This window comes from Physcomitrium patens, chromosome 1 (genome assembly GCF_059467195.1).
Source record: "Physcomitrium patens ecotype Gransden chromosome 1, ASM5946719v1, whole genome shotgun sequence".
Lineage (NCBI taxonomy): Eukaryota > Viridiplantae > Streptophyta > Bryopsida > Funariales > Funariaceae > Physcomitrium > Physcomitrium patens.
In genome coordinates this window covers 18,356,238-18,377,987 of record NC_143410.1, presented here as the reverse complement: position 1 = coordinate 18,377,987, position 21,750 = coordinate 18,356,238, and the positions used below count along the sequence as shown (strand labels likewise).

General features: G+C 40.7%; 4 protein-coding genes across 7 annotated transcripts; 2 read left to right on the top strand and 2 right to left on the bottom strand.

Moving 5' to 3' along the window:
- The first annotated feature begins 4,865 nt into the window (after positions 1-4,865).
- LOC112283291 (protein SPA1-RELATED 4) lies at positions 4,866-10,546 on the top strand. Its single transcript, XM_024521834.3, has 7 exons — positions 4,866-6,407; positions 6,769-6,926; positions 7,437-8,349; positions 8,590-8,736; positions 8,966-9,283; positions 9,465-9,524; positions 9,756-10,546. The coding sequence occupies exons 1-7, from the start codon at positions 5,592-5,594 to the stop codon at positions 9,945-9,947; spliced, it is 2,604 nt and encodes an 867-aa protein (XP_024377602.1). The 5' UTR covers positions 4,866-5,591; the 3' UTR covers positions 9,948-10,546.
- A 1,702-nt stretch (positions 10,547-12,248) lies between these two features.
- On the top strand, positions 12,249-15,735 carry LOC112287805 (uncharacterized). Of its 4 annotated transcripts, XM_024531260.3 has the most exons (4): positions 12,249-12,393; positions 12,720-12,796; positions 12,973-13,025; positions 13,873-15,735. In XM_024531260.3, exon 4 carries the CDS (start codon positions 13,885-13,887, stop codon positions 15,454-15,456), a length of 1,572 nt encoding a protein of 523 aa, XP_024387028.1. In that variant the 5' UTR covers positions 12,249-12,393; positions 12,720-12,796; positions 12,973-13,025; positions 13,873-13,884; the 3' UTR covers positions 15,457-15,735. The 4 variants fall into 4 exon arrangements, with proteins under 4 accessions (XP_024387028.1, XP_024387018.1, XP_090108255.1 ...); XM_024531250.3 differs by lacking the exon at positions 12,720-12,796; XM_090252129.1 differs by lacking the exon at positions 12,720-12,796 and having other exon boundaries at positions 12,973-13,102.
- A 966-nt stretch (positions 15,736-16,701) lies between these two features.
- On the bottom strand, positions 16,702-19,637 carry LOC112290917 (uncharacterized). Its single transcript, XM_024537758.3, has 3 exons — positions 19,495-19,637; positions 17,833-18,873; positions 16,702-17,520 (listed from the first exon to the last, which is right to left on the bottom strand). The coding sequence occupies exons 2-3, from the start codon at positions 18,125-18,127 to the stop codon at positions 16,817-16,819; spliced, it is 999 nt and encodes a 332-aa protein (XP_024393526.1). The 5' UTR covers positions 18,128-18,873; positions 19,495-19,637; the 3' UTR covers positions 16,702-16,816.
- LOC112290905 (septum site-determining protein minD homolog, chloroplastic) lies at positions 19,318-20,991 on the bottom strand. Its single transcript, XM_024537753.3, has one exon. It carries the CDS (start codon positions 20,796-20,798, stop codon positions 19,545-19,547), a length of 1,254 nt encoding a protein of 417 aa, XP_024393521.1. The 5' UTR covers positions 20,799-20,991; the 3' UTR covers positions 19,318-19,544.
- Between the last annotated feature and the right edge of the window lie 759 nt (positions 20,992-21,750).

Below are 21,750 nucleotides of genomic sequence, written 5' to 3'. Positions count from 1 at the left end.
TATACCATCCATGTGAAGTTGAGGAGGAAATATTAGGAGATCAATATCCATACCTTGCAGCGGTTGGAGCACTTTTATATTTGGCTATATCTACAAGACCAGATATTACATTTGCAATTAATATTCTTGTAAGACATAGTGCACGTCCAACACTACGACATTAGAATGGCATCAAATATTTATTATATTATTTAAAAGGTACTGAAGACTTGGAATTATACTGTATACAATCTATAGATCCAAAATTGGTTGGATATTGTGATGTGGAATACTAATCTGATATTGTAAGAGCTAAATCTCAAACAAGATATGTAATTTTAAGATATGGAGCTGCAATATCATGGAAATCGATGAAACAAATAATAACTGCAACTTCATCCAACCATGCAAAAATTATTGTGTTACATAAAGCATCTCAAGAATGTATTTGGTTGCAATCAATTGATAAATTCATTCAAACAACTTGTGGATTTTCATATGATGATTCTCCAACTATCTTGTATGAAGATAATAGTGTTTGTATTGCACAAATGCCAGTTGGTTTCATTAAAGGCGATAGGACAAAGCATATTGATCCAAAGTATTTTAGTTATACCTATGACTTGATTATTGATTAAGCACTTATAATTAAGAAAATTTAATCTGTAAATAACCTTGCTGATTTCTTCACCAAAGTTTTCCCATTGTACAACCATTGTCGACTTATTTATAGCATTGTTATGTGGCAACTTGCTTTTCTTAAGTTAATGAGCTCTTTAAATAATTAAGGAAAATGATATTGTACTCTTTTTCCTTCATCTATGATTTTTTCTTTAAATAGAATAAGGTTTTCTTAGATAAGGTTTTAATGAGGCAACAATTATTGATTTTGTGAGATTATATAAAAATATAGATCATAATTCTGTACAAATTTTATATTGTGTAAATATTATGATGAGCAAGGAGGAGTGTTGAGAGTATTAAATATAGTCGACGCTCTCCATAATATTTACTGTAGCTTGTAGTAAATACTATAGCTACAATATTGGGAATGTAGTGGAGAGGAACTGTTTATCCTCTCCCCTTGTCTTCTTGTATACGAGACATAACTAGATCAATAGATTTTTGGGTGAAGCTCTATCTCTCTCCTTAGAAACTTTCTTGTGTATAAGTGTGTATTACTTACTACTACTCTTATGTCTTTCTAAATATTTTCAACAGTTATGATTTTCATGCTATTTTTTTTTTTTTCTTTTTTTTCTTTTTTTTATCTTTGCCAAGTATGTCATGTTGGGTTGTGAAAATGTTAAAAACATTCTGGGATGTTATGATAATAAGCAACTGTAAATGAATTTATTTATTTATTTGACATTGGTTTTTAAAAGTTAAATCCAAAAATGATTGCGTCCATGTCTGTTACTACAAAACTTAGATGGTTTTATTCCAAAACATAAAATTGAAATGAAGATAAATAAGCGAATAAGATATGTTGACATGAAAGTATGCATATATATATATATATATATAATCTTATAACATCTTCAAAAATAATATCTTTATTGCACTTACTATCACTATTTAAGTTTAAAATTTTTATTCTGTTTATTCAATATAGCAGGGGAATGAAGTGACTATAGTAATAAGTGTCATTCATACACATAGGAACTAGATGTGTGTATGTGTTTTTTTTTTAAAAAAATTTCGAATTCTTAGTTTTTATTTTAAAATTTAACAACTTCTATTAGCATGACTAACATGTTTTCTTATAAGTATAAAGAGTTACTAATAATATAGTTAAAATTCTAGTTACAATATTCCATTATAAAATCATTAATAATTTAATTACTTCGATATCATAACATTTTATGTTGCTTCATTTAATGTCATGAATTCAATTATGACTTCATTTAATTCCCACACAGAAATTATTAATAAGAATCAAGTTATAAGTAACGGAGCTCTCTGTAATCATCTCACTGAATTATAAATTATCCTTAACAAAACTTAAGCAGGTAATCTAGTCACAATATATTAAAATTTATGTTCAATAATTTAAAGAAAAAACAAAAGAGTGATGTTTTGTACAATTAACTTAGTTAATTTAGTAATTAAAATACTTAATAAAAATATAATAATCTCGTATAACTCATATTATATATTTTTTAGTATGTTTTATGAATAATGTAGCATCCAAAATAAACTAAAAAATTTTACTGGAATTTTGCCTAATAATTTGTTGATCAAATCCTTGAATTAGAACTTTTTAAAACAAACCAATCTTTAAAACAACAAAAGTTTATCAATGGAATAAAATAAAAGTAAAAATTAAAATTTACATTCTGTATTTATCTATGCTTTACTTTAAACTATAGTATTTTCAAGATTGAATAATAGTTTTCAGCCTTGTATGCATAAAATTCATGAATTTATCAAAAACTAATCTACATTCGCAAGAAATATATCATGTTATTAAAGTTATGATTCATGACTTTATAGTGATTGTTGAAAAAGGTTATCCTTGAAGACTTCTTTCTGTATTTGGTTATACATGCACATCAATGATTCTAAAAATATAAAACAATATGTAACTTGAGCATAAAAGATGTAATTAAAATAAAGACAGATGTGACTTACATGAATGTTAATCAAACACACTTTGTACAGAAAAAACTCTTTTGCTAATATATTATCATTGCAAGATGCATATCACACCACATAATGATTCACTATACATAGAGCTTTGTTATTTTATTAAATTGTACAAAATTATCAATAATAGTGAAGTTTTTTATCAATCATAATCTTATAGTAAATTCAGAATATTTATATGTACAAACATTGAGTTTATTGCTTTAACATGTGGATGAACATCATTAGAAAGTTATAATATTCTAATTTCACAATCCAAGTTTTATGATTTATTTATCTTTTGTATTGAAATAAATGTTTGACTTAATTTTTTGTGTGATTGTATCATGCTCATGCAAACAAGTTAGTGATTTATGTGAGAATTACTATTTAAAATCCATACTTCAACTAGAGCACTCATGTATGTTCTTCTTAATGTATTTCTTTTCCTTATCAATTAATTTATATATAAATAAGTGATAGTTTGTAACTAAGAATTTAAAACTTACTCATGTTAATCTGAAGTTGAAATTGTATAGACAATAAGACCAATTTAGGAGTGGAACAATTTTGATGAAACACTACTATGGTTTTCAATATACATGTAATCCACCAAAATCACATGGTATCTTCTTCTTATTATTATTGAAATCCATTTTGTAGGATACCAATTTATACATTTTCAGCGCAATTATAAGCCTGAGTAGTGATGTTACAATTCAATTTAATTGATTTTAAAATGTTGAGGTTCAGGGCATGAAAATGTGATAATAACAAGTGTATCAATGTCATAACCTACAACAACTATTTGCAAAAGAATTATGATATGATTCTCATTGTTAGGAGGATCTGTTTTTGTAGTAATAGCTACAAGTACATCACCATTCCAGCCAAAGATGCAAATGAACTTACTTTTGTTTAAAGTTGTAATTAGTATGATTACCACAACAAAATGTGAAATTTAGTTGAATTCTAGTGCATCCCAAAGGTGATTTGAAGCATATATGTATAGGAGAATGATAAAGTGATTCAAATTTTTATTGAAGCAACCCACTCTATCTTAAGCATCATTGCTTATGATTGTCTTAAACAGGGATTGGAGCCCCCATCCCTGTTCCCAGCCATTCTCCATTCCCAACCATTGTCAAGGATGGGAGCAAGGCATTGGGAACAGGGCATGTGGGTCAATTTAGTAAAAAATTCGGTTGCTTTATCATTTCCTGATATCTATCTATCTATCTATCTATCTATCTCTCTTTATATATATATATATATATATATTCATAAAATTGAGAATAACCCTGATAAAATAAAATGCTAATGTTATTCACAGGTTTCATCAAATTCCATTTGCTATATGACATGGTCATTGGTGTTGGTTTGTTTCTGGGGAAAATTTTGCATAAAGAAAAATAAAAACCAACTTGTAAATAAGTTTCAGAAAAGAAAAGAAAAAAAGAAAAAATCAGGATTGTATAAATGTAGTGCCATATTTAGTCATCACTATGTCATGGTTCAAATATTTTATTATTTCATTGAAATACTCACTTTCCCTCTGTACATATACACTACGCAATATATACAATTTCAGTTTTGTATCTCCCTGTGCACATTTGAGCAAGTGTGAAACAGCTACGTAGAAATACAACACAGGATTGTTGAGAATGCTTAAGGCTACGGCCAACCAGCTGCAGCTCCCAGTGACGTGGCAAGGTAACGATGTACAGACTTTTCCATCCACGAAATTATCATTCATTCATCCATTTGAACGAGAGAGAATCCTAGTCACATGTGTCCAACACTTGTTGGCCACCCAACCAACAGGGCCCAAGTTGGCTAGGACAAGGATCCGACGACGGGCCGGGGGCCGAATCGACGACCGGGACGCGGATCCCGCCCGGCCGGTGACGAGCGATCGAGGGTGGGCGGATGGGCAGACATGGAAGTGGCTGGCCGGCAGAGTTAACTGTGGACACAAGTGGAGGTGGACGGAGAAAGGCAAGGGCGAGGGTCGGGAGCGGGTCCGGTGGGGAGCGGGTGGGGTGGGGTGTAACACAGAATGAACGTGAGGACGTGAGGAAGGAGGGAGGGGAGGGGAAGGGAGGGTGAGGCGGGCTGTTACGTCGCGGAATGCCCTAGCCCACTTTATTTTCCTTTTGTGTGGACACTAGTCCATCAGCCTTTTCTACGGTTTCATCACTGCGCTAGACTTAGCTGATCGTTCTCAGAAATGACGGTAGCGCTTCCATCGCCGAGTCGTGTTCGTGAGAGTTAGTCGCAATTGGAGCAATCACAATTGGGGTTTTCTATTCCGTATCCCTTGACTTTCTTTTTTTCCCTCGAGCTGGCTGGCGCAATGGAGTCGTGGGGAAGGTGAGGGAGGAGGGCATGGGCGTGTGCGAGGGAGCTGGGATGATGGTGAACCGAGGGCGATAAGAAACGGGGGTGTGGCGGAGACAGGAATCCAGGTGAGGCCATGGCGGACGTTGGAATCGGCGACTGTGTAGAGGCGGATTGCGGAGTGTGGCAGTGAGGAGGAGGCGGAAGGGTGGTTGGAGCAATACCCCGCCGGGGTGGTGGTGGTGGTGGCGGGTTTGGTGTTGGGAGAAAGGGGGTGAATGGTGAGTGGCGGGGTGGACTAGGGCGGGACTGGGCTGTGTTCAGGGAATGATGTGTTGTAGAGTGTGGAGAAACAGTTTGGACAGGTGGCCATGGACATCTTACATGCACGAGGATGGACTCGAGGAGGTTGTCGTTTGCCGCTGATGGTATGTTGTCTGTCCTGCGCAACTCGGGAATTATGTGAGGAAGTGTTTATTATATTTAAGTGATCTAGAGTGCTCCTTGGGGGTGCAAAGTTAAAATTTCGGCGATTGGGAAAAGCGTTAGGGTTTCGGGCGGAGGAGCCTCGGATGATGTCAAGGTACGCTGGATGGTAACTCGAGTCGGAAGAGAATGGTAGTGGGGTCGGTAGAGCCAGTGCAATGAAGGAGTTACCAGGCAGAGAATCTGGAGGCGTTACGGAGGCCTCATCTGCACAGGGTCGCTCGCTAGCGAAAGCAACGCAGGAACGGGTACCTCTGACCTCTGACGATGTAGACTCCGAGGGGAGCGAGGGAGTGTATGGGGAGGAGATCACGGTAAGGCAGTGGCTTAGCAAGCCCAATCGTGAAGTAGACAGGGTGCAGAGTCTTCACATATTCAAGCAGGTGCTAGATTTTGTAGACCTCGCCCATGGCCAAGGCGTTATGTTGCGAAACATTCGCCCGTCCTGCTTCCTTTTGTCTCCCTTAAATAGGGTTGCATTCATTGATTCTGCCAGTACTCGAAGCAGCTCAGACCAATCCTATGAGAATTCTACCGGTAAGGGGTCAGCGTCTCCTGAAAGAAGACATGGTGACGTTGGCGCGGGGAGAAGACAGGCGGAGTCCTCGGCTCATCCCCCAGCTGGAACAGTATCATCGAGGCCTACATCCAGCAGCCGAGATCCAGACAACCGAAGACCAGAGCAGGCCGTGTCTTGTCCATGGTTGCCGGATTGGAGTGGAAGTACAGGATCAGAAGGGGAGAGAAGAGCAGGATCCAGAGATGGTGTACAATCCTCTGAAATGAATTCCTCGTCTGGTAAACGTGTGGATTTGAATAGTAGTGACGGGGCGCTGCGAAATGGCGAAGACTGCTTTCCACAAAGGCAGTTGTTGCACATGGAGCAGGCATGGTATACTAGCCCAGAGGAGCATGCAACTGGCACGAGCACATATGCCTCTGATATTTACAGTTTAGGGGTGCTTATGTTTGAGGTACTTCTATCTGGCCATCTTCAGCAGGTTATGAAATATTTTGATCCCATCTATAAATCTTTTAAAGTTCTATTTCAAATATGTCTTCGGTAGAAGTCGGCTGGGATGTTAGTGGATCTTGGTACGCTAGTACGTCAAATGAATGCAGCAATCAGTGATACACGAATTGTTAATGCCAAATGAGACAGTCGACGTGAAAGTAAACTTTCGTATGTCGTCTCGAGAATATTGATGTGGAGTTGGCACTCGGATGTTAGTCTCTCAACAATCTTTATTGATCTTGTTGCCAATGTACATCATGAATTCTGTGATCATGACAATCTGATTGATGTTGGGCATTCTGGATTCCGTTTGCTCCCAGTTATTCTGCTCATTTGGGTCAGAGGTGGAGCGTGCAAGAGTTATGGCTGATTTGCGGAATCGTATTCTTCCACCACGCCTGTTGTCGGAGTGTCCTAAGGAAGCGTCCTTTTGCCTTTGGTTGCTGCACCCAGATCCAGCTTGCAGGCCAAAATCTAGGTGAGTTTTAGCATAAAAACAGTCATAAATTATTGGAATTTTAGAAATATAAACCTTTTCTTCCTCTGGCTATTGGTTACAGAGTTGAAAATCTCGGGCCTAACATTTTTTACATATATATTTTACTCGTATTGAAACATCCAAAATAACTTCTAGTTGCTCTTCCCAATATGTTTCCGCTGATGCGTTCAATGAAGATTGTTAGTGATATTTGTTTTCACGATATAATTCAAAATGCTCCAAATGCCCAGTACTTTAACTTGGTCTCGTTTGCTTCCATATCGGGCAACATTTGATTACCATTAATGGCGAAGTTTTATTCGGCTGAATGCGAATAAAATTCCCTAGACACACTGAGCGTGAAATTCACTTTCTTATCTCTCTCTCTCTCTCTCTCTCTCGCGCGCGCGCGCGCGCCCATTCTCTCGTTATTTTTTGTTTTTGTTTTTGTTTTTAGAGTTTGAACTTGAATGTGGAACAAATAATTAAAAATCTTTAATCTGCGTACAGGGATATTTATAATTGTGAGATCTTGTCTGAAGCTGGGGACGCAATAGCTGAGAGGCAAGCAGCTGTGCAATTGGAAGAGAAGGAAGCCGAGTCAGAAGTACTTTTAGAGTTTTTGTTAAGAATGCAGAATCAGAAGCAAGAGAATGCTCGGAAGCTGGCACAAGATGTGTCACGATTGAGTGCAGACATCCAAGAAGTTGAAAGAAGGCGGCTTGCATTGAAGAAAAAGCGTGGTCCGATAACTAAAGGAGAGAATAGTGGGCAGAGACGGATCACAGGTGTCAACTTGCAAGAACGAAAGGGGATTTTGGGAAAGAGACCGCACCCAGAAGACGGGATTGGAGGTAGAGAAAAAGGGATTGCTTGTACAGATGGGAGAGGTAAAATGTTATCGAAAAGTGCTAGATTTATGAGTAACTTCAATCATCTAGAAAAAGTTTACTTCTCTATGAACTGGAGAGCTGGTGCGCCTGGAATGGGTATGTCTAAGCCAAGTTCAAGGCTAGGGGCGCAAAGTCTGAGTATTGGTTGTGCCTCGAATGACGACAAGAAGGGAATCTCAAGAGCAGGAGAGGACAATGAGGAAGATTGGTTGGGCTGTTTCTTTGATAGTTTGTGCAAGTATGCACGGTACAGCCGATTTGAAGTGAAGGCCACTTTGCGTCATGGGGATTTATTGAACACAGCGAACATGGTTTGCTCATTAAGTTTTGATCGGGATGAAGAATATTTTGCAACTGCTGGGGTGTGTAAACGTATCAAAGTTTTTGAATGTGACACAATACTCAACGAGCATGTAGATATTCACTATCCTGTTGTCGAAATGCCATGTCGATCCAAGTTGAGCAGTGTTTGCTGGAATGGTTATATAAAGAGCCACCTAGCCTCTTGTGACTATGAGGGTGTGGTTCAGGTGGGCTTTTCTTACTTGGAAGCCTTCTCTTTGGTAGGAACAAGAAGTTGACACTGTTTTGTGTGGCATATTACTATGTCAGCTGGGGTTGGCAGATGTGTAGGACAAACATCAATGTTCTTTATTCAATGGAAATCCTTGATACCTTACATGATTCTTTTGAAATTTTTTCGTTTGATATAATATTCCTACAGTTAGATGAGGAAAATATGTTTCTAATCGGGAGTACTCGTGACTCAGTTGTGGGATGCCAATGTGCCTCGAGTTCTGAGGGATTATGAGGAGCATGAGAAAAGAGCCTGGTCTGTAGATTTTTCAAAGGCTGACCCAACAAAGTTGGCCAGTGGTAGCGATGATGGAACTGTGAAATTGTGGAGCATTAATCAGGTATCTTCATTTTAGCTCACCGTGGTCACAATATTATATTTCTTAGGATTGTATTATCCTGAAATAGGTCTAGAGATCTTTCGTTACTTTGGTAGTTCATTCTAAGTTTCGTTTAGTTTGCATTTTCATAGAGTTCACATTTTCCAACTAGCTATTAGTTTTCTATCGGCCGGATTTGGTTTGTCATATATCGATTACTCTATCACGTCGCATTGGTCTATGAATGCAGGAGAGCAGCATAGGTACGATTAAGACCAAGGCCAACGTGTGCTGTGTCCAGTTTCCACCAGACTCGGGGCATCTTTTGACGTTTGGATCAGCTGACTACAAGGTTTATGTTTATGATTTGCGTACCACCAAACTGCCCTTATGTATTTTAGCCAGTCACCAGAAGGCTGTGAGCTATGTGAAGTTCGTGGATTCGGTTACCCTAGTTTCTGCATCTACAGACAACACACTCAAGCTATGGGACCTGACGAGAGCAAATACAACCCCTCATGCCCAGACTGGTTGTTCGCTCACGTATACTGGACATACTAATGAAAAGGTAGGGGCATCTTTATTTGATTTACGCTTCTGTTGGAAGTTTGTTGATTGGAACTCACATGGTTCGATTGTTTGGAATCGATCTCACTTCTTGTTTTTCTGCCATGTCTTTTTATTGACTGGTTGTGCTCTGTTGTGCATGCACTTTGTAACTGAATGAATGTGTGTGTCTTGATCTGCAGAATTTTATTGGTCTATCTATTGCAGACGGTTATATTGCTTGTGGATCAGAAACAAATGCGGTTAGTGTTCTTGCCACGTTATTAACATGTCAAAGTTGTGAAAGTTGTTATTGCTCCCGTTATGTCTTCGTTTCATTCGTTTCCTACCTAAAATGCATATAAGCTGTCTACTAGAAAGTGTTTCGGCTTTAACCCACATTCTTCGTATATCAACTCCAGTACTGCAGGAATGTTTTTGGGTTTCCTTAGCAAGTCGTGAAAAAACATGATTTGTGAATCTTATTTTTTCAGGTGTTTGCGTATCATAAATCCCTTCCTATGGAAATGGCATCCCACAAATTTGGGTGCACAGATCCAATCACAGGCCGGGAGGTTGAAGAAGATGGAGGGCAATTCGTTTCGAGCGTTTGCTGGAGGGGGAAGTCGCAAACTCTTGTGGCTGCGAACTCCATGGGCAATATCAAGATTTTGGAAATGGTGTGAAGTCCTTTTTTGTTTCGTTTTTTCTTTTATTTTTTTTACTCACCCTCAATCTGATTCTTTTTGAGGTTGTGGAACTATGCCAGTGGGATTAACCCCTCTGGGGACTGTTTCTGCGCTTAGGTGTATGTGGTTGAAACATCTCTTCTTGTTAGTGAAGCACCTTGTTTATCTGTCAGACGCTGCTAGAAACAGACTGGTAGGATGACGTGATATATTAAAAGAAGGCAGATTGGTATACAAGTGGAGAAACTGCTTTAATCTGAAACTTTCTCTGTAGAAATATGGTTCACCTCCAGAGCAGGCTGCTAGATGGAGTAAAGAGGGTCTACACCCAGCACATCTTATCGAGTCGCAACCATATCTATTTGGCATTTTTGTCGTCTGTGATTTTGATGCAGTGAATTGCATCAGAGTTGCCTCGCATAGTTTGTACTTTTACCAGAGTGGGTTCTTCGACAGATAATGTTTCTTGAGTAGGTAAGCTGATATGTCCCCATGCATTCAAAAATACATCTAGTGTGCTGCACCACAGCAACTAGAATTAAAGGCATGTAAATTGACCGGAAGAAGTAATCAATAAAATGCCACCTCTTTTGCCATACGATGTTATTCATTGAGAAGCTTGAATCCTTTGAGTAAAAAGGTAAGTAGGATTTGCAAACTACTGCGTGGGTTAGCTTTGTGGACGATCCAGGGATAGTGCTGCCTCGGCAGTACAGTTTCAAACTCATTTCGGTCTCGTTGAAGAAAAACAGACTTTGAACTTGTGAACATGTAACCCAAGCACTAGCAGGCAATCAAATTGATCCAATTTTTCTTAATGACGGTCACTTGAGACGGCGGGGTGCCTGTCTACGAGTTCGGATTCGATATGCAATCCTACATGAGAATTGTCAGTCACAAGATTAGTAAGAAAGAGCATTCTTAAAAGAATCCTATTTCTTTAAAAATCTCAACTGCTTCTACTCTTCACTCTCCAAGGTTTTTCTTCTTTCAGAAATATAAAATCTAATATTTTCAGAAAATAAAAATTATTCATGTTGGAACTGTTAAACTAACCTAAAGATCTAACCTAAAAACCTGTTTTGTTAGCAATGAGAGACACTTCTTTGAATTCAAGTCAGAATTAGTTGACAATATAAAATATTTTATACCTTTGTTAGTTATTGTTACTATTATCATTATCGTTTTGTGATTTTAAGTTCCACTAAAATATTAATTTTTTTTTTCGTTTTTCACAATTGTCTTACTTGGTCTCATACTGATTATTCCCCAAAGTTTGGTTACAACAATTTCAGCCATCAAAAGCAATTGAATCAAAAAATTATGCATAAATTATTGAAAAAACTGAATACTAGTTTTTTAATAAACCAAGTAGTCAAGCTCTTCATTAGAATTAGAATGTTATCACGATTTTAATAAGTATATTGGTGTTAGTAACTATAATCACATTTTTCTTCTTATATATATATATATATATATATATAGGGGTATGTTAAATAGACCCATACTTTTACAAAATAGACCCACCTTTCATGAAGAACATGGTGATCACTATGAATGTGATTGGTTTTTATTGATTTCAGATTCAATAGTGAGGAAATGAATCTAGAAGCCATTATTTTTATTTGATGATGGTTAGAATAGGTGGATTTATTTAGTAAAAACTTAGGTCTATTTAACATTCCTCTCTCTCTCTCTCTCTCTCTACATATATATATATATATATATATAATATTCAATATACAGGCAACTAAGGTTTAGTACGACCAAAAGAAGTCTCAAGAAACTGTTTGATTACTACCACATTAAAAAAAAAAAAAAAAAAAAAAAAAATCAAACATGTAGAAACGACACATGATTGTAAATATGAATAAAATAAAATTAAAGAAAACACTCACTGAGCTTTACTTTTGGATCTTTGTGGTAACAACAAGCTTCGGAAGCATCTCAGAAACTAAAATAACGCCACTGGGTTTATTAATAGCATCAGTAGGTCTACCGATATAAACGAATGGAGAGTATTCACCAGATCGGCCTCGTGAACATGGTAGCGTTGACTTGAAAAGAGAACGCATGAGAACAGAACGTGGGAACACCATAGGCATGCATCTTGGAACATTCGATAAGGTTACCGTAAATAACAGAAAACTTTAAATTAAAAGGAGAAGCACCTCTGGGGAGTGAAAAAGGCAAAAGGTAGGCGGTACACCGGAAGAGGCGGTAGAGTCGTGTATTGTGTAGAGCGCTAGGGCTTGAAGGAGAGAGTGCGGGTCTTGTAGGAGCCACTTTCCTCGCATCGGAGATTGGTTCTGGGATGTAGGCTCAGGAATTCGGAGTGATGAGACGTCTCCCCATGCACTCCGTCTCGCATCTGTGAGTTCTTGGGAGCCAAGTGGAGCCAAGTGGAGCCGGAATTAGTGCCGTTTTGAAGTTTTTGGACGGGGTGAGTCGATGAGGTTGGTTGGAGTTGTTGCTGGGTTTTGTGGTTTGCGAGGGGTGGATGGTGTCGTGAGCGTGCCTGGGGTGTAGATCAGGGTACCTGCAGTCGTGTTCAGATGATATTCGGCGCAGCTGCATTGATCCCGGGACGTTGGAAGTCTAAATACGGTGCATGGTGGGAGTGGGAGCAGTCGTTTGCGCCCTAGTTTATGTGAGATCTGTAGCTTTGCCAAGATGGTCAATTGGCTTAGAAGATTGTTTGAGTATTAGGACAGTTTTTCTGAGCTTCGCTGAGAGGCTTGAGCTAGATCTTGAAGTGGTTTCTGACAGGGTGATTTTACTGAGGGAGCTTTTTGTCCGGCTTTCGACCTTGGGAGACTCTCGACCCTGCTTGTGGAGTCATCTTGGTAGCATATTTTTGGTTGTGGTTGCGAGTTGCAGCAATAGATTTCAAATAGGTTATTAAATTGACGCTCGTTTGGGTTAGGAATGAGTATGAGTATAATGTTTGTTTTTCCTCCCAAGGTGGATCCGAGTGTGCGGAGGAGCAAGTTACAGACGCAATATGTGTTTCTTTCTCCAGGATGTGTTGGTGTGGGTAGAGAGATGGTTTCTCGCGGTGTTCGTATTTGAGAGGTATGGAGCTGGTGGTCTGGGTGCCGCATTTCTGATCTAGCACTGCGAGGCTTCTGACGTGCACTTTTTTTGTGAAGGTTTAGCCCATGCTTTGGTTTTTGGTTTTCAGTTGATTGAGAGGCGTGCTTTTCTTTTCAGTGTTATCAGGGTTATTAGGAGGAAAAATGGCCTGCCGACACTTGTTCTCTGAGTGTCGTGATTGTGATCACCGAAATTACAACTGTACACGTCAGCACAGAGCCTCGTTTTAGGTTCCTTTCGAGGAACTATTTTGTTTATAGTATGCAATGATATAGCTATCTCAAAAATAAAAAGGAATATTGTGAGATAAACTCAGTCATGACATTGGGACTTGCAGGTCGAGCTGTAGATAGCAGATGCAAAGTTACACATGTGCAAATGGGCGTGAGTAGCTGGCAATGCAGCAAATGAACGTAGGATGAAATAATTTGTCGAGAGAGTAAGAGCGAGCAGGGTAGTGGGTAGCGAGTTATGTGCATTCGATTATTTTTGTTTTAATTAGTTTATTATAAATAGACCGGACACACTCAGATCGCTGTAGCCTGGCTACCTTTGTGTGAATACCACTTGCTATTTCCACTCCTTTCTTTCATGCGCAAGGTACAGTTATGAACATGGAATATCAATCACGTACGGTCACTGGTTCATAATTGTCTGTTCTAGCTCCGAATTCGAAGGGTTCACATTGGGTCATAATTTGGAGACTTTGTATACGAAGCGTATCTGTTCGTGCGTACAGGACATAGTTTTCAAGGCTTATTTTATTCTGAGATGACATTAGCTGTAGACAAAAATGAGTTCTTGATGTGTGCTTTGACTTGTGCAGATTTTTATTTTTATGGGATCCATAATGAAGGGGGTTCGGTGCACGCCAACGTGGTTGATAATTTTGGGATTTCTGTTAGTAGCCCTGCAAGTGGAAGCATCAATTCACATATACAAGGATGGAAAATTTGTGGGAGAGAGTAATGCATTCATCTACTGGGGTGGAAATGAAGGACTCTATGCCTCATCTGATCACGTGAAGGGGAAGGGTGTTGCCAACGGCATATCATTTATCTCGTTTGAGTCCATCACCTTTACCCGAACCGAGGAAGCTGCATTAAAGCATGAAGCGGGAACTACCAATTCTCAGGTTGAAGCTATTATAGTGGAGGTTAAGGACAAAAACAAAATTGGCGACCATTCTTTCCCTGGAAGATTGGCTCTATGTTGCTCCGGAGACCTTGCTAAAACTACGGGATGTAGGGAAGGTAGCGTCATAATGGACCACGATAGTAATGGCTCGCCTTACTCGATTCCGACTCACTTTACAGGTCAGAGTTTGCAAGCTGTCTTGAATATGAAAGTGAACATCTCGAAAACAGGCATGTACACGCTAATTTTTGTTGCATGTGAACGGGAATTGGAAGGGCTGACTGTGGAAGGGCACACTGTGTGGAAGAATCCTACGGGTTATTTGCCTGGGCGAATGGCGCCTTTCATGACGTTTTATGCGTTTATGGCTCTTGCCTACGGGTTCTTGGGCGTGCTCTGGTTTTTCCAGTACATGAGAAATTGGAAGGATATACTCCAGCTTCAAAACTGCATCAGTGCCGTGATTGGTTTGGGCATGTCTGAGATGGCTCTTTGGTACTTTGAGTACCTCAATTTCAACATGACCGGACACAGGCCAATGGGAATCACAATGTGGGCCGTCACGGTAGGGGCCGTGAAGAAAACTGTGTCGAGGCTATTGATTCTGGTTGTGTCCATGGGATTTGGTGTGGTGCGCCCCACTCTTGGTGGACTTACCTCAAAGGTTCTCCTTCTGGGAGGAACTTACTTTTTAGCCGCGGAGTCCTTGGACGTGGTTGAGAATGTTAATACAATCAATGACCCCCCTGGAAAAGAAAGACTGTTTTTGGTCTTGCCGGTTGCAATGCTTGATGCGTTTTTCATCTTGTGGATATTCACCTCTTTGTCACGAACTCTGGAGAAGTTGCAGGCTCGAAGAAGGTTTGCCAAGCTTGAGCTTTACAGGAAGTTTACGAACTCTCTTGCAATGGCGGTTGTAGTTTCTGTGGCATGGATAGGCTACGAGTTGTACTTCAAAGCAACTGATCCCTTTGGTGAGCGGTGGCAGAGCTTTTGGATCATTCCGGCCTTTTGGTACGTGCTTGCATTCATTATCCTCGTCGTGATCTGTATTTTGTGGGCCCCATCCCAAAACTCAACACGATATGCCTACTCTGAAGAAGTTGGGGAGGATTTGGATGAAGAGGAGATTGCACTTACATCATCAAGTAAACCAGCCTTGGTCCTTGAGGTTGAGAAAAGCGGGGTCAAACCTGATGCGATAGAGCGGAAGCCTATCAATACTGATGTATTTAGTTTGGATGATGATTTAGAAGAAGACAAACGAGATTAGTTAGTCTAAGACACTGCTTTTGCTGCTCTTTCGGAGGCTGCAAATTCCTGCTTGGATTTGAATCTGAAGTTAATCAACTAGTTTAGAGTAGCATTTAGCTTCGTACACATCGACAGTGATAGTTTCATTCTAAATGTTTTGACAAGTGCGCATGGAGATCTTGTGTAGTCATTCGAAGATAGCGAGCTCTAATGGCCGTTGAGCTTGTAAATACCTCTCTGTTTTAGGTCACTAGTTATGTGAACATTGACCTACATCAATTTAAGAAGTTTCACGTCATCACGATGCAGATTGTTAGTTGAATTATGCAAGTAATTTTGGATTTTTCGAATCGTTACCCTGTTCTAGTGTACAGACCTCGTCTTCAGATTCTAGTAAGCATGACTTTTCTGCATTCTAATATGCCCATTGTGGATGCAGGTTTTCTACTTAGTCCTTGGCTTAAGTTTGAAGGGATTTTGTTTGGAATGGAATATCTCATACTGATTTTGGGCTCTAAAGTGGTGTCTTGTATTTCCAATCAACCCCTGGTTGCATGCACCAATTTAAACCGTAGATTTCTTTGTACATCTTCTTTCCATGAAAATAATAACAAAAGTAAAATAAACTTTCATGAAAACTTTCGTGAATGTCAACAGTTGAGATGTAAGTGGTTTACTTTATTTTTATTTTTATCTAATTTTAATCTAAAATCCGTAAATTATTGGCCTAAAATATGCGCCTAAATCAATAATGGTGTCCAAGGTTTCATTTTTGATGTAGGCGCAAATTTTAGGCCAATAATTTATTTAGAATTTTAATAGATCTTGATTCAGGTTCTTGTGTTATTTTTTGTCACGACGACAAAACTGTAGTAACACTTTTCTAAAGCGTTGCCTAGCATTCCACTTCTGACAGATCTTTTGAAATTGTTGAGTGCTCCGACCGTGCAGCAGTCGAACCAACGTACTGTTCTTCACAAATCATGCTGAAAAGCGAGGACTCTCACTACAATGGGCGTGTTTCAGTTTTGGTCCAGGACATCACTTCAACAATGCTAACATTGTACCTTTTCGTTCGTTCCAAACTTAAATCTGCAGACTACTGATGAATATCAACATGAATGCTGGTGAATTTAAAGGCTTCTAGAACTGTCTTCATATAAATACTGAACTCTATATACACACTTCAGAGATGAATGCAGACGACAAGATTAAAACAAGTGGGTACTGGAAATGCAGCACTTCCAGTCCCTTGATCAGGAGCATGTTGAACGGGATGGAAATCTTAAAACATGTGAATCAAATTGTATTAACACAAGAGAAATACTCTGAAAGCTCAGCAATCTATACTAGTCATCTTCATTGGTCTGCTGCGATGTTCATGGGGTCCGTGGCAGAGTTTTTACCGAGCTGGAAGATGGCACTCGCGACACCGGTGGGATTTGGAATGGTAAGGGGGGGATAAAGTTGGTAAAAGGGATTGGTGGCAAAGGTGTTAACAAGGGTGTCGGCAGGTCGGATGGCCTTGACAGAACTGGAGGTAATGTGGCAGTCGAAGGCTGTGTTGGAAAAAGAGGCGGAGCAGGAAGAGTGAATGGCAGAGGAGGGAAACCTGCAGTTGAGAGAGGTGGGAAAGGAGGGAATGATGTTGGAAAGGGTGGAAAGGAAAACTGAGAGTTCGCAGAGGTTGAAGCTGGGGTTGCTGGAGCTGCTCGCTTGAGGAAGAAGTTGGACTTGAATTCCTTCAATGACCGCCTATGTTTGTTCTCAATGGGAATGATGTGCTGGTTTGCTGGAGCTGCTCGCTTGGGAGACAACGCTGCAACGTCACCGATTCTCGCGTTCTTGACCTTTTTGCAGAGAATGAAGAGTTTGATGGGTCGTAATATGAGCCGTGATTTTTTCTGACGCATTGCAGAGCCGTCGGATGACCCCATTGGGTGGTGAACAGCCCATCTGAAGCTGGTTGCCACTGCGACAGCGTTACAATCTGCATCCGAGAGGGCTCGCAGGCGCCGCGCAAGGATGCCTCCAGGTAAGACCTTTCTGACGCTCGCCTTGCTAATTTTCTCCTCACCGTTTTCTGAACCATCATCAATCACACACAAACAAACAGACAGCGCCATGAAACGCATGAGACCAACCATTCGAGAGTGATGGGTAATATTCCAAGAGTGGTGAATGGTGGTTTTCGAAGAGTTATTAGTACTTCGTGACGAGGGCACTCATACTTTCATGTCGCCTGCGATTTAGGTTCCGAATCGCCAGCATTCATGCATTCACTTCACTTATCTACATGAAAGATGAGCAGACATCCTCCGCCAATGTACTCTGAGCTCGAGTGAATTCATTTACGCTGAAGTCTTTAATTTACAGGGTGATAATCAATTCTCACCCGTTTGGATCGCCCTTGCGAAACGGCTTCCCGAACTGAATCGAATGACATGGACTCGATTGCGCGTCGCAGCTGGGGCTACCTCCGCCACCTCCTCCAGCACAGCTCCATCAGAGGCATCGTCTAATTGGTGTGCGGAGACTTTACAAACAACTGAAAGAGCCAGAAACGCCAAGAGTATGATGCACACCATCGCGGCTTTGGACTTCGTCATGTCAATGGTGACAGAGAGGCAGTGCGTCCCGGATGGCATCATCCCTTGCTCCCGAGCAGAACAGTTTACTTTGACCCCCATTTGGCCACCTCGAAGTGGTGAATCGGAACTGATTAGCGTAGATTGTCCACGAACATCAGCTGGAAGCAGTCCAGGAATGACTAGTATGAAGGTTCACAGAGAATTTATACTCGTGCTTAAAACTTGGTCTCAACTTGGCTGGAGATGATCAGTTGTCTTCGAGAGGCTGTTGTGAAGTGATCTACCATCTGCTGAGCAAGACCTGGTTGGAAGGAAGTCAAAAAAGAGCGATCATGCTCGTGAAGGCAAAGCAGGAGTACACTCTCCAGCTGAAACGCTGGCAATTCTCGTGAATGCATGGCCGGACCTCCCACGTAAACGAGCGAATCGATATCTGACAGACTGCGACAGCAAAGGTGCGCTTGATCCCTAATACAACTGAATTTAAGTACTTCTGCTCATAACCGATTCTTAAGCTTGATTAGCACAGGTCAATACGTAATTATGTCACTCTAAGGTACACTAGAATGATCTGGCGAGAAATTCTAGGTACGTGTGTGAGTGCAACATCGGCATATCCCTGACGTTTTCTTCAACCATGCTAAGTACACTATGACATGGATCAGCGTCTAGGCGGAAGAATCACCCACTTTTGAACTAACTGCAAATGCCTGCATGGGAGCCATGCTACACATAGCATAAATCCTACAAAAGAATTGCGTGCTGCAGAGGTCTTTTTATTCAGCCTCGCTTGACTGTTCTCACCACCAACCGTGCAACAGGGCTGCCGTTTATGTTCACCGCAACTGCGCAAATTATGCACATTGATTAAAAAAAAATCCAGCGAGATCGTCACTATGATACTTACAGAGAGAGCTGGTCGTTCTGGCAGTTACTGTTTCGAGGTTCAGATTTTTTTTTCTGGAAAGCATCGTGAATAATACAGCCACAGAGATCCAGATGGACCATATATGCAGTTTGCTTCTCTCTATCCTGAGCTCAAGTAGGGTGTAAGGAATTGTATTATCCTGCCGTTGTAGGGCACGATTAAATTACCATTGGATAATTGGGGAGCCTCGATATTGTTTAAAACAAGATCCGGAAGTATTACGCATAAAGAACGCTCTTTTACAGGGAGTGGACGCAAAACTGATACAACATTTAATCATGAAAAAAAAAAAAAAAAAAAAAAAAAACACCCCAAAAAATTGACACTTTAAAGGATTCAACCTGAAAAACGACACACTGAATGGACACAGCAGATTATAAATTAGCACATTTAAAACTAGGTCAGATTGTCCAAAAAGGCAACCCTAGCCTCCTCGTCAAGAATCTGCATTTGACCACCATTTCAAAGTTGGAAAGATCGGAAAAAACCCTTACTCTGGAAGCATATGAAGTATACAATTCTACAATAAGCAATGTACCTGCTCTGGAACTCATAGAAACCGGTGCAACACTTTAAAACTTGAAATTATCAATTCTTGCCACCCATGAAAGGAAAAAGACTACGTTTCTGAGGGGCTTCTTCAATTAAGATTGCTTTCATGCTGTCCTTTTCCACTAATCTCCAAGCCATCTGCTCCAATGCCAGACCCGCTAGTGTAGGCGGGTTCTTCAGCACCAAAGGGTAACCCCTGTTGGTACTTTTGATGACTTCCGAGTCCTCAGGTATCACACCCAGCAAAGGCAAACCGAGCATTTCTTGCACATCAAGCACTGACATCATGTCCTCACCCTTGATCATATCACTTCTCACTCTGTTAACCACCATCTTTATGTCTTTAATACCATCACATTCGAGAAGGCCCGTCACTCGATCCGCATCCCTCAAACTGGTGATGTCAGGGGTAGTGACGAGAATTGCCTCCTTGGCAGGAGTGATCGCAGTGATAAAACCAGCATCGATACCTGCCGGACAATCAATCAAGATAAAATGAGGTTGTCCCTCGGGTCTTTTCTTTAGGGCATCCACTAGCCACGTGAGAGCTTTTCCTCCGAAACCAAGAGGCATTTTGTACCGGGGTTTATTGATACACAAAAGTTCAAAATTCGTCCATCTCTTGTCCCTTATCAGAGCCTGATCGAGCCGACATTCTCCATTAAGAACCTCCATTGCCGTGTAGTTCACTCGATTTTCAAGTCCAAGCAGCAAATCAAGATTCCGGAGCCCGACATCTGCATCTATCGCGACCACTTTAAAGTTCAGACGCGCAAGACACATCCCGAGGTTGGCAGTGGTGGTCGTTTTACCCACTCCTCCCTTCCCTGACGTGATCACTACAACTCTAGGAATCTCCCCCACAAGCTCAGGCCTCCTATTCCACTGCAACAAAGCCTGCGGCACTACCTGGAATCGCCTCCCACGCCCTCTCCCCGCTTCTCTCCATCCTAATTGCAGCCCTTTCAACCTCTCAAATCCCTCTCCAACAATGCATTCTACCCTGCCCTGCGATAATTCGCCACCATGCCAATCACACCCCAAACTCGCCACCGTTCTCCCACACCTCCCCTGTCTCCCCTGTCTCCCCTGTCCGCCACTCTTAACAGAGCCCAAATCCCTCGAACCCGCACCGCGACTGACCTGCAATCTCGCTGCAGAAGCGCGGGCAGAGAATTGGGCCCCAGCGCTCCCCGATGCCGAAACCACTTCTCTGGACCTCCCCTCCACGCCATTGTGGTAACAGCCATTCTGTAACGCTCCTGAAGGAGGTCCTGTTGTGAACCTCATAGTGCCTGCCCCCCCCCCCCCCCGGCAACAAGCTCCTTCTTCTTCTACAACAAGCTCCGAAATCGACAACACCCCGCCCCGAATCCAAAAACAGGCATCACTCACTATCTTCTTGCACCACTCACTTGCCAACTCAGGCACACGCACATTTCACGTCGCTCTGCTTCCTGTTTCCTGTTTGTGTGTGAAAGCTTGAGACAACACAACGCGGGGGACCTGCGTGAGGTTTAGGGTTTGCGAAACACTGCACAGCGAAATTCCGTCGTCATCGTCGTCGTCGTGGACGAAGCCGACGGAGAGGGCCTGATTTCGTTCGGTATCGGCCCACTGTTCAGTGTTATCCACTGTTGACGCCCACGACTGGTGGCGTCAGATGCCAATATCCTTGTGCACCAGAGCTGGATTGGCAGATTGTGCCATCGTTCTTTTTTTCATCCACTTTCGCAACCAGCGCGTTCATTCGTTTCCTTCCGTTCATCCAGTTTTCATGTGCTAAATCGACTCATGGTGAATTTCTTTCCAATGATTCATTTCATCCTTTGGTTGTGCGAAAAGTTAAATACTACGCTGAATTGGAGGGATTAAAGCAGGAAAATTCTTCGATCTCTCTTTTTGTACTCTTCAAAGTGTTATTTATTTATTTATTTATTTTTTTCCTTAGGTAATTAAGCAAAAGATATACTGAAAAAATGTACAAAGAATATAATTATTAAAGTAATTTATTAATTTTATGGAATCAATTTCTAAATTAATTTTCTATATGTTTCAATGAAATAATATTAGAACACTTGTTATTTTACGTTAAAAAACTCAAAGCTTTATAGATAGTATTTAAATGAATATATAATTTGTGTGTATATATATATATATATATATATCTATGGATTGGAGCATTAGGCCCCTTGTTTGAATTTATGAATAATATGTAAAAAACATCCTTGAGGTATAAAAC

Coding starts and splice junctions, on each gene's coding strand:
- LOC112290917 (XM_024537758.3), bottom strand. CDS start 18,127: ATGGGGGTCAAAGTAAACTGTTCTGCTCGGGAGCAAGGGATGATGCCA. Junction 17,521..17,832: donor CGCAAGGGCGATCCAAACGG/GTGAGAATTGAT, acceptor ATGATGGTTCAG/AAAACGGTGAGGAGAAAATT.
- LOC112287805 (XM_024531239.3), top strand. CDS start 13,885: ATGGGATCCATAATGAAGGGGGTTCGGTGCACGCCAACGTGGTTGATA.
- LOC112283291 (XM_024521834.3), top strand. CDS start 5,592: ATGAAGGAGTTACCAGGCAGAGAATCTGGAGGCGTTACGGAGGCCTCA. Junction 6,927..7,436: donor GCTTGCAGGCCAAAATCTAG/GTGAGTTTTAGC, acceptor ATCTGCGTACAG/GGATATTTATAATTGTGAGA. Junction 9,284..9,464: donor CTGGACATACTAATGAAAAG/GTAGGGGCATCT, acceptor CTTGATCTGCAG/AATTTTATTGGTCTATCTAT.
- LOC112290905 (XM_024537753.3), bottom strand. CDS start 20,798: ATGAGGTTCACAACAGGACCTCCTTCAGGAGCGTTACAGAATGGCTGT.